Genomic DNA, 12,254 nt, shown 5'->3' on the forward strand with positions numbered 1-12,254 from the left:
TAGGATGAAATGATTCCTGGAGAGTTCTGAAAAGGTATGGAGTGACAGATACTGCAGATCATATCACAAGCTTTCTCTGAGACAACTACACGGAACCTCTCTGCAAGAATCTTTTGGAAGCATTGATAGTGAGCCTCATTTAACATTTCTTTCAAATGACATAATCCTCCTAAACTATTTCAGTGGATACCAGCTGTCAGCTCTAAAAAAGTGTCCTACTCAGTCAGTGAAGACGTACACCTTTCAGAAGAGAAAACCAGTTACAAAGTCTCTCTGATGTAAAAACCTATTGTCTATAGTGAAGGAATAGGCAAAGATTTGCAGGGTGTACTGAAATAGACCCTTGCAAGGCTACAAACTCCTCCCATGCTCTCTATTAATCAAATGACTGATATGGAAAGTTTGGAAAATATTCCAATCTTATTACTAAGTAGTCTGAAAAACTGGGGCCTGAGCTGCCCTTACACTGTGCCCCACGATCACCAGGCCCTTCAGATTGTATGCTGCTTGGATGGAACTCAGAGGGGATTTGAAGAAAGAGGTTAGGTTGGGACAGGGGATGAAGAAATGCTCCTTTCTGTAGTGCCAGAGCTTGCTCTGCTCACAGATTTCCATACAGATACAGGGAGGCAATAAAGCTCAAAGCTCAATACTTCCACTAGGTCCACTTCATGGCTGTTACTGAGCGGCCAATGGCAGCACAGCTCCTGATGGAAGGGGCACCAGCAGAATAGAAGCAATCTCTGCAGTACAACTCCTAACTTGTCTGTCTCTATAGAAAGGCTCCTGGTTCTCAGAAATTGGAAACGGCACTGACTTCAAAACCTGTGCCCTTCTGACTCCCTACACCCCAAGTTCTCCCAACAGAGGATGGTTGAAGGAAACTTCACAAATTGGATCTCAGAGAGATTTTGCCCTGACCTGGCCCCTCCCAGGTGTTTTTCTGTGGGAAGATGTGAGGTAGCTTCAGGTCTGAATTGGAAATAATCACATTTCTAGTCTCTTGCAAGCTTTGTTTATTAGTGAGAAAAGAGGGGATAAAGTGAAAAATGAGGCAAAATAATTTTCATAAATAGGAAGACAACCTGTAAGCTGCAGGAAAGGACTGCAACAACGATTGCTATAGAGATAGCCTGGAAAGTCAAGGATTTGTATTGTAACAAATCCATGGCCATCTAGGGCTTCACAGCTGTCACTATGGCCAGTTGTAACTTTACTTTGATAGTGGGGACAGAATTTGGATCTTACTGCTCCAAAAACAGAGCTTTCCAGGAGACACTCCAGTAGCTGATTGCTTATGACATACAGATGATTCTGATTCTAGCCAGCAAGAGTCAATTCTAATGGAGTTCATTAGAGTATAACATTATTAAACACAAGAAACTATGTTAATGCAACACTTAGGTTGACCAACTAGAGACCCTGAAGTCAGAAAATGCCTAAGTTATGGCTGAATGCACAACCGTAACTTCTGTCCTCTGAAGAATGTTACAGGTTTTAATTATATCATCACAGGCTATACCTGAAATAATACAATATAGTATCATAATTTTTCTGCAACATCATATATACGAGCAGCCTCTTGTAATTTTTGTAAAATTTTTGTATGCTTACATGAAATTTCATGTAAATTCCATAACCCACAATGCTGTCTAGACCCAGTGGAATACAGTCTGTACTTGACTCAGGCTACCTGAACCCAGCTGCTCTTGGCAAGAGTGTTAGAACAGAAAACACACCAAACATGAGAAGTTTAAGCATTTGATTGAAAATGCCGATTCAGGGAAGAAACAGAATATATATTTTTGTTAAGCCCTTTACATGGCTTTTGTAAAGGGAAATCATATCTCACCAGTTTATTAGAACTCTATGAGGGGGTCAACAAACATGGAGGCAAGGGTGATCCAGTGGAGATAGTGTACTTGGACTTTCAGAAAGTTTTTGACAAGGTTCCTCACCAAAGGCTCTTAAGCAAACTAAGCACTCATAGGATAATAAGGAAGGTCCTCCCATGGATCAGTAACTTGTTAAAAGACAGGAAACAAAGGGTAGGAACAAATGGTTTTCAGAATAGAGAGAGGAAATAGCGGTGTCCCCTGGGGATCTGCACTGGGACCAGTGTTCAACATTTTCATAAATGATCTGGAAAAAAGAGTGAACAGTGAGGTGGCAAAGTTTGCAGATGATACAAAATGACTCAAATTACCATATATACTCGTTCATTAGCCCGTTCGTTTATAAGCCGACCCCCCAAGATGGATAGGTAAAAATAGCAAAAACTGTATGACCCTTTCATAAGCTGACCCTATATTTCAGGGGTTGGCAAACTTTGGCTCCTGGCCTATTAGGGTAAGCCGCTAGCGGGCCTGGACGTTTTGTTTACCTGGAGCGTTCACAGGCCCAGAGCCCCTCAGCTCCCAGTGTCCATGGTTTGCTGTTCCCAGCCAATGGGAGCTGCGGGAAGTGGAGCGCCACTTTTTCAATCCTTGAGGGAGCCACCCAGGGATCTGGGGGAAAAATCAGTACTTGGTCCTGCTAGTGAAGGCAGGGGGCTGGACTCGATGACCTTTCAAGGTCCCTTCCAGTTCTAGGAGATGGGATATCTCCATTAATTATTATTATTATTATTAACGGCGAACCGCGGCCACAGGGAGCTGAGGGGCTCCATGCTTGCAGACGCTTCAGGTAAACAAAACGACAATGTATTTGATATTCAATTCAATGATTCCATAGAGTTTAAAATCATCAAATTTTGGTGTAGACCCTTTTATAAGCCGACCCCCACTCTTTGATGCGTCACTTTTTTACCAAAAATATTCGGCTTATGAACAAGTATATACGGTAGTTAAATCCAAAGCTGATTGAGAAGAGTTACAAAGGGATCTCACAAAACTGGGTGACGGGGCAACAAAATGACCGATGAAATTCAGTGTTGATTAATGTAAAATAATGCACATTGGAAAACATAATTCCCAACTATACATACAAAATGATGGGTTCTAAATTAATTGTTACCGCTCAAGAAAGAGATCTTGGAGTCATTGTGGATAGTTCTCTGAAAACATCCACTCAATGTGCAGTAGCAGTCCAAAAAGCTTTTGGATGTTAGGAACCATTAGGAAAGGGATAGATAAGAAGACAGTAAATATCATAATGCCACTGTCTCAATTCATGGTACACCCACACCTGGAATACTGCAAGCATTTCTGGTCACTCCATCTTAAAAAAAGATACATTAGAATTGGAAAAGGTACAGAGAAGGGCAACAAAATATTATTAAGGGTATGGAACAGCTTCCCTATGAGGAGAGATTAAAAAGACGGGGATGATTCAGCTTAGACAAGAGATGACTAAGGGGGGATATGATAGAGGTCTATAAAATCATGAATGGTGTGGAGAAAGTGTTATTTATTCCTTCATATAACACCAAGAACCAGTGGTCTCCCAATGAAATTAATAGACAGAAGGATCAAAACAAACAAAAGCAAGTACTACTTCACACAACACACAGTTGCCCTGTGGAACTTGTTGCCGGGGGTGTTGTGAAGGCCAAAACTATAACTAAATTAAAAAAAGAATTAGGTAAGTCCATGGAGGATAGGTTCATCAATGGCTATTAGCCAAGATGGTCAGAGATGCAACTCCATGCTCCAGGTGTTCCTAAGCCTCTGACTGCCAGATAGGACTGGATGACAGGGACCACTTGGTAATTGCCATGTTCTGTTCATGTCCTTTGAAGCATCTGGCATTTGCCATTGTTAGAAGACAGGATACGGGGCTAGATGGACAATTGATCTGATCCAGTATTGTCACTCCTATATTCTCATATTAATTTACACCTGTTTTTTAAAGTTGGTATGTTTTCTGTCTTTAACACAGAAAATTAAGCACTGGTATTTTAAAACTTGATGGCAGTTTCCCTTTACATCACGCTCCACTAGAGGGCACTAGATTCTAACTCATTAAGTTACAAGCAGGCTGTTTTATTGGCACTTGAAAACTTCAGCTGAGTAGGCTTTCACTTTGACAGCAATCAGAATGCTTTAATGTTTGAGACGCAAAAAAACAAAAAACAAAAAAAAGCTTACTGCAAATATCCGAACATGTTAACTGAATATTAGTAATGAAAGAAAATGCTTGCTGAGGCTACTATGTCTGTAATAATTACCTAGATTCTGTAATTTACTCTGCAGGTTTTATCTCCAACCCATACAATAGGTGGCACCAAAACATCATCATTGCTACAAACTGGCCTAAATAACATTGATTATTGTGATAACAGCTTCTGGTAGCTTTTGATATTTTTTTTAAGCAGTAATTACTCAAGTACCGACTGCGAACTACATGTGCATTCATCATATATCCAGGTAAAAACAACTCCTTGCTGGTAAAACACCGCTCAATTAACCCAATGGCCCCTTTCCTGAGTACCTTAGAGCTCTGAGATCACCTACTTTGGGCACTGGGGTTTCTCATGAACTGTCTTTGATTTTTTCTCTGGGTCCTGCTGGTTCGGTAATCAGCATCTGCACAGATGCATTCTTTGTCTTTATTGCTGTATCCCTGGGAGTGTATGCTTCGCGTTCTCTTTCTGATGGTGAACATGTCGCTGGATCCCTTACACTTGTGAATTCGAAGCTTGCCAGAAGAATCCTCAATGCACTGCCACTTCTGTGAGAGGAAAAATAAAGATGATTTCCCAATGCAATTCCAAGCTCTGTCTATTTCGGATTCTTTTTGTAGCACATAACGGGCAATGCCTTTGAAGGCTAAACAATTCTATAAATGAAGATTTGAGGAGGAAAACATTGTAAGGATTAAGTTCACTCACATTCTCTCGTCCTAGGCAAACATGAACTTGAATGAAATCACTGGAAATCTGCATAAAAAAATACAACCCAGCCAAAAAAGATATATAAATCAAGGGAATCTAGACTAAACACATCCTTGAAAAGAGCAAGTAAAAAGCCTTAATTTACTGAGCCACAGAGTACAGCTGCCAGGGCTGTTTTCACCAACCCTCCCTCCCCCATTTTTTCTTTGAAAATACAAACTTTGTTTCTTTGTTCTGTGACTTGGAGTTTCTAACATGAATCAGGGAAAAAATGTAGATGAGGGAGAAAGACTGAGATCAGGTCAATTAGAGGGTTCCATGAAAAAGGGACAAATTCTGATTTGATTTATGTCAATGCATGAAACTATTAACTCACTCCCTTAACAGAGGCCAGTGTCACGACCCACATCCTTTAGTGTGTCCACTCAAAATCCTGCAGCCACAGGACACAAACATTGCTGTCTCCACATGTTTTATGTGCAAGGACAGAGGAAAAAAGCAAGTGTATTACACCCCCAGTCATGCTCTAATAGACCACACCATAGGTGCAGCCAGTATGCCAAACATGTGCAGAATAGGTCATATTCAGCCTGTTGGAGAAGGGAGGGGAAGACCCTTGGGGTAGACAGAGTGTGAGCATGGACGTTCTCATCTGGATGCCTCTGCCTTGCTGTTTATACCAGCCTTGAGAGGGAAAGCAATTTGGTCTGGAAGGTAATTGCTGAGACAAGCTTTGCACATGTTGCGAGTATCATAGTGAAGAAGAAGGAATTAGAGAAAGCAGAATTCCTTCCAACTGGTCTGCACAATGTCTGTCTGGTTCTAGTGCCAACAGCCCCAAATCCAAGTGGAAGATTCCACCTGGATTTTTGCACAGGGTTCCACTGTTTTCTCATTTGGATATTAGAAAGCAGTTGGGCTTTTACTTCCTTTACACACCATATAAGTCTTAAAATGCCATAATCAAGAAAGATATTTAAAACTCTTAGCCCATTTCTTTCAGGAGACACACAACTACACTGCCACAGGTTGCCTTATTTTAATCATCTTACCATGGTAAATTTTTAATCATGTACCATTTGCTTAAAACCGTGGCCAAGGGACTGAGAGCTGCCCTGCTATGGACTGGCAGTGCTCTGGACACAGTCAATGGCAAAGTGAATTTATGGAAACAATCTATATCAATATAATCCCCTTTATGTCAATATAACTGAATCTACACTAGGGTCTTGCACTGATTTAACAATATCTGTTTCTAAACTGACAGAGTTAAATCAGTACAAACTGTGTGTAGGCAGGCCCTTCAGTCAAAATGTTCACAAGCTTTAGTACCTAACGTTAAATACCTAAATGCACAGTGAGGTACCTAAATAAAATCGGCCTGATTTTCAGAGCTGCTGAACATCTTCAGCATCTTAAAAACAAAAAAATGAAACAGACCACTTCAGTTAGGTTCTTTGGTAGGCATTTGAGTGTTTAATTCAGTGTGTGAAAATTGTGGCCTTAATACAACTCTATCAGAAAGATGGGGACAATACTGTGAGGATTGATTAGCAGAATCTTATACAGAGCTTTGAACGTGTTATGATTACTACTAATACATACTCTTGAATCCTTGCATACTTAATACACTGCATTAACATTAAAGTTATTTTCTGCTTGTTTTGTAATGCCTGAACTTCTCCGCCAACAGTGGTCCTCCATGTGTTTCTAAGAGTCCTGGGGATTCCCTCAGAATGATGTATTCTTACTGGGAACTATCCTTCTGGCAAAATGAGAGCTGGGTACAGTTCGTCCTGGAATCCTTCAGCCCCACTCCCACAGCAGAGCCACACAAATTTCTTCCTTCCATCAAATAATGGCTGCTCTGCTCTTTTTCTGAGGTGTTCTCATGGTGGTTGAAGGGTGAAGGAAATAGCTTGAAAGTGAAACTTAAACACCTGACTAATATCATATTGTGCCACTGCTGTGGTTAGGACACAACTAAAACAACTCCTGAAATGAACTTCATATATGTCCCAGAAAAACAATAGCCATATATCAGAGGGGTAGCCGTGTTAGTCTGAATCTGTAAAAAGCAACAGAGGGTCCTGTGGCACCTTTAAGACTAACAGAAGTATTGGGAGCATAAGCTTTCGTGGGTAAGAACCTCACTTCTTCAGATGCAAGTAATGGAAATCTCCAGAGGCAGGTATAAATCAGTGTGGAGATAACGAGGTTAGTTCAATCAGGGAGGGTGAGGTGCTCTGCTAGCAGTAGAGGTGTGAACACCAAGGGAGGAGAAACTGCTTCTGTAGTTGGATAGCCATTCACAGTCTTTGTTTAATCCTGATCTGATGGTGTCAAATTTGCAAATGAACTGGAGCTCAGCAGTTTCTCTTTGGAGTCTGGTCCTGAAGTTTTTTTGCTGTAAGATGGCTACCTTAACATCTGCTATTGTGTGGCCAGGGAGGTTAAAGTGTTCTCCTACAGGTTTTTGTATATTGCCATTCCTGATATCTGACTTGTGTCCATTTATCCTCTTGCGTAGTGACTGTCCAGTTTGGCCAATGTACATAGCAGAGGGGCATTGCTGGCACATGATGGCATATATAACATTGGTGGACGTGCAGGTGAATGAGCCGGTGATGTTGTAGCTGATCTGGTTAGGTCCTGTGATAGTGCTGCTGGTGTAGATATGTGGGCAGAGTTGGCATCGAGGTTTGTTGCATGGGTTGGTTCCTGAGTTAGAGTTGTTATGGTGCGGTGCGTGGTTGCTGGTGAGAATATGCTTAAGGTTGGCAGGTTGTCTGTGGGCGAGGACAGGCCTGCCTCCCAAGGTCTGTGAAAGTGAGGGGTCATTGTCCAGGATGGGTTGTAGATCACTGATGATGCGTTGGAGAGGTTTAAGCTGAGGGCTGTAGGTGATGGCCAGTGGAGTTCTGTTGGTTTCTTTTTTGGGCCTGTCTTGTAGCAGGAGGCTTCTGGGTACACGTCTGGCTCTGTTGATTTGTTCCTTTATTTCCTTGTGTGGGTATCGTAGTTTTGAGAATGCTTGGTGAAGATCTTGTAGGTGTTGGTCTCTGTCTGAGGGGTTGGAGCAGATGCGGTTGTACCTCAGTGCTTGGCTGTAAACGATGGATCGTGTGGTGTGTCCGGGGTGGAACGTCCACCAATGTTATATATGCCATCATGTGCCAGCAATGCCCCTCTGCTATGTACATTGGCCAAACTGGACAGTCACTACGCAAGAGGATAAATGGACACAAGTCAGATATCAGGAATGGCAATATACAAAAACCTGTAGGAGAACACTTTAACCTCCCTGGCCACACAATAGCAGATGTTAAGGTAGCCATCTTACAGCAAAAAAACTTCAGGACCAGACTCCAAAGAGAAACTGCTGAGCTCCAGTTCATTTGCAAATTTGACACCATCAGATCAGGATTAAACAAAGACTGTGAATGGCTATCCAACTACAGAAGCAGTTTCTCCTCCCTTGGTGTTCACACCTCTACTGCTAGCAGAGCACCTCACCCTCCCTGATTGAACTAACCTCGTTATCTCCACACTGATTTATACCTGCCTCTGGAGATTTCCATTACTTGCATCTGAAGAAGTGAGGTTCTTACCCACGAAAGCTTATGCTCCCAATACTTCTGTTAGTCTTAAAGGTGCCACAGGACCCTCAATAGCCATATAGTTTACAGCAATGTAAAAGAGAAAAAAGAAGTTAAGTCAAATATTCTTTAATACGCTATATATAACCATAGCCAACTTTGCTAATAAAAGCTCAATGCCTGAAGTCGCTTGCAGCTTAGTTTAATAACAGCAGCACATCTTTATTCACTTATGTTTTCAAATACTGATTATGAATCACAGCACTGGGACAGCTCACTCCAGCTTTATGTGTCATGAGATGAGCTAATGATCCTACGTCCAATAAGAAAATCATCTCTTCTATATATTTACCTTACTTTGACCGATCCAGTTACAGTAAGTTATATCTGAAAGAGAAAAAGCCTGTACATATTTCCTTGTCTTCTAAAACATTACAATTGTGTGGACACTTTCATAGAAATCCCTACTGAGCGGGGTTTACAAGAGCCATAATCATTTGCATTTGCATCTCAAGGTTAACTTCTAAATGGTTCCTATGACAGTAGAAGAGTGTGGCCATCATTATAGATATTTACAGGATTGCACCAGAGGAGTTTTTGTATCTATTAGATATAAACACACATTTAAAAACACAGCTCTATTTTTTAATACTATTTAAAAATGTAGTACTCTTTAAAAATTCTGAGTAATTATTTGTTTCCCCCTAAGATCAAATATAGCAGCAGCTGTAATTCTTACTTCCTCCATTGGAGGTTGTTTCAATGCTCTAGTAAGTCTTTTCCACCTCTTAATAGGATCTAATTTTTTTTTTAAACTGCCTATGCATGGATTTAATTGATAAATACTCTTGGATGAAATATGTATGAAATGTATTTCATAGCTTCCCTTGAATGGTTTTGTTCATAAAAAGGTTATCTAAGTGTGAAATAGTTTAGAATTCTACAATGGAATTTTCTTACTATCAGTGATTCCAAATCCATGACAGAATAGTTATGAACTGACCATATGTTATAGTCTAGAATACTATAATGGTCTCTTCTGGTCTTAAGATCTATACAATGCATGAATGAGCAGAAAAAGAAAGCAATGATCAATGTATTGCCCTTAGTCCTCTACCTTTCTCCCAACTGAACACCAAGATGTCCGTTTCCCTGGCTTCACAACCTCAAACTAGGTCTCTGGATCCCCAATCTCTCCATCAAGCTTACATCAAAGACAAAATGTTGGCACATGCACAAATGAAACATTCATTTGATAACCTTAAAGTTGTATATGTTTTCTTATTTTTCCATGTTTATTTCCTTCTCTCTTTCTCATTCTTTTAATTTAATGCTTTTCTATTCCCCCTTACAGCTTTCTTTTCTCTTCCTCAACTACAGTTCTCTACTTTTTTCATTCTCTTCTCCCTTCATTTATTCCTCATCTCACCTACCTTCTCTGATCTCTTTCCTACTTTCACCCATCTTTACTCCTTTCATATTTTCCCCTCTTTCTAGTTTCCCCCCTGCCCTTCAACTTAACCACTGAAGTGAATGCAGAGGAGAAAGTGATATTCAGCACCATCCCACTATGGATGGAGTCCTGAGACTTTATGGAGTCTTTAAACACAGGACACATCTTCAGATACATCAATTTCAAGGGAGCAATGCCCATTTACATCAGCTAGGAAACTGACCCATACTCTCTACATGGAGCTGAGATGCCTTGGTTTACAATCGTGTGTTGCTGGTGCCTCTGAAGAGCTATCTCCTCCACATGGCTAGAAGATGCAGTGGCAACTTAGCGCTGAATTTTGCTAATAAGCAGCAGTCACTTGGCTCTGCTCAGGAGCTGAAATTCAGCTGCATGACAACAGATGCACATGCCTCAATGGGAACGCTGGTGCTGGCGTTACAGTTAAAGAGCAATAAAAAAACTGAGCATTAAATCTTGTCCTCAGATGACTTCACTAGCAGTTATAAGTTTGCATTTGAGGGCAAAATTGGTCCCTGATTGGGTAAATTGAAAGGCATAGGGGACCAGATGCACTAACTAAAAAGCGGCTGTAAGTACATGATTCTTTAACTTTATATTAGTGCTGGCCTAGTTCCAATCTTAACTTACACCCTCTGTTAACAAGACAGACAACTGTGAATGAATTAACAACAGTGTTTGTTCCTGGGCTTTGAATTTCCAAATTCTTATTGGTCTGTACCACAACCTCAACATTAAGTTATATGTCTTTATTCAATATAATTCAGGCACAAAATATATATAGACACTCAGGCTGAGTCACTGTGGTTTACTGCACAATAAATACCCCACTTAAGAAGTATTTAAAATGAACATTGTTTACCTAATAGACCGTGACAGCTCTGAGGGAGTTGCTGCAGCCTATCACATAGGGAGGAAATTAGACAATTTGTGAAAGGTGTCTTAGCAGTAGGCATGCTCAGAGTTTTATGAAAGGCAATTACTGCACATTTGCACTAGACACTTTAATGTTAAATATATAGTCAAGTTTTATAACCAAGCTATAAACCCCTGAAAAACAGGCAACCGGAACTATAACACAGCTACAATGCTTTCACAGGTGCTGTCCAATTTCTGTAATGTTCCCTTTAATAAGCAACTTTGAATATCGCTTTCAGGCTGGAGGTATTCAAATAAGGGGGGGGGGAAGAGTGCATTTGAAAGCAACTTTAAGATCACACTCCCTTCATCTTCCTCTTATACATGGATGATTTAGTATTGATAATGATTAATATAAAATGATATGGGTAGAAATATTGTAGTGAACTGTAGCTGTGTATCCCTTTTCTCTGCTGGACAGACTCAGAAGTGGTTTTATCTCACAGGTGCTATAGTACTAATAGCTAAGGGAGTTTTTATTTTAGCTCAAGTGGCGACAGATTGTGTTACTGGAGTAAGAAGATCTGAGCTCCATTTCAGCTTTCACCATGAAATTCCAAGTGGTCATGGTGTGCAGAGTACTGCCAACTGTACTGTACTTAGCTGGCAATAATATACAGTACAAACCAGCCGCGTTTTAGTCTGCTGAACTGAACTAGAACACTGAAAAATCAGGTTCAGCAGATATTGTAAATTCTTAGGGGTAGGACCGACCTCTTCCTATGAATTTCCATAATGGAAACAAGGACTCTGATCTTCACTGAGGTGTCTGGGCACGACTGGTATACAAATATTAATTTGCATTGTGATGTTTTGCCACTATACAAATATTGCACACAAGGAGAAAATGGGTGCAACTGTCCCCAAGACATCCTGTGTCAATAGAGCACAGGGAAGACAAATTTGGGATTGCCAATCTTACGGACAAAGCTTCCCAGTTTCCTACATTACTAGTTAGAATGGTATCACTGTTAGACACTAACTTATAAAGGTAAAATTCACCTGGTTGCCTATTATAGATCATATAGTAAATCAGATCACTCACAGTTCTGAAGCCCACTGACTCAGGAACACTGAAATACAGTAATCTATAATACTAATGTTGCAAATTTCTTCTGTTGATCTGTATCACATCTTGCGTGTTCATAATGGTGTGGAAATTCACTTATTTTGTATTTCTTAAATATTATTTATTGTAGGCTAAAAAGAAATCAACAGATTTTAAATAATTTTTAAACTTGTTTTTTTATCTTACATTTATGAATAATCTCTAAGAATGAGTGTCAGATCTGTTCTTTTATTAAAAATATTTTCCCTCCATCATACATGTGCGTCCTGATTTATTATTGTAGGGTTGCTCACAAGTGATAGGCTACAGGCCCTGATATTTTTATTTACTTTGATGGGGGGCCGAAGTATTGAAGCAGTG

General features: G+C 40.3%; 1 protein-coding gene across 2 annotated transcripts in view; it reads right to left on the reverse strand.

Moving 5' to 3' along the window:
- Positions 1 to 12,254, reverse strand: part of SULF1 (sulfatase 1) — a 102,676-nt gene that overhangs the window by 27,247 nt on the left and 63,175 nt on the right. For both annotated transcript variants that reach the window (XM_065397997.1, XM_065397998.1), the window contains one exon: positions 4,455 to 4,671. In XM_065397997.1, the coding sequence (XP_065254069.1) occupies positions 4,455 to 4,671 (217 nt within the window). The remainder of the gene's footprint in view (positions 1 to 4,454; positions 4,672 to 12,254) is intronic.

Source organism: Emys orbicularis, chromosome 2 (genome assembly GCF_028017835.1).
Source record: "Emys orbicularis isolate rEmyOrb1 chromosome 2, rEmyOrb1.hap1, whole genome shotgun sequence".
NCBI lineage: Eukaryota > Metazoa > Chordata > Testudines > Emydidae > Emys > Emys orbicularis.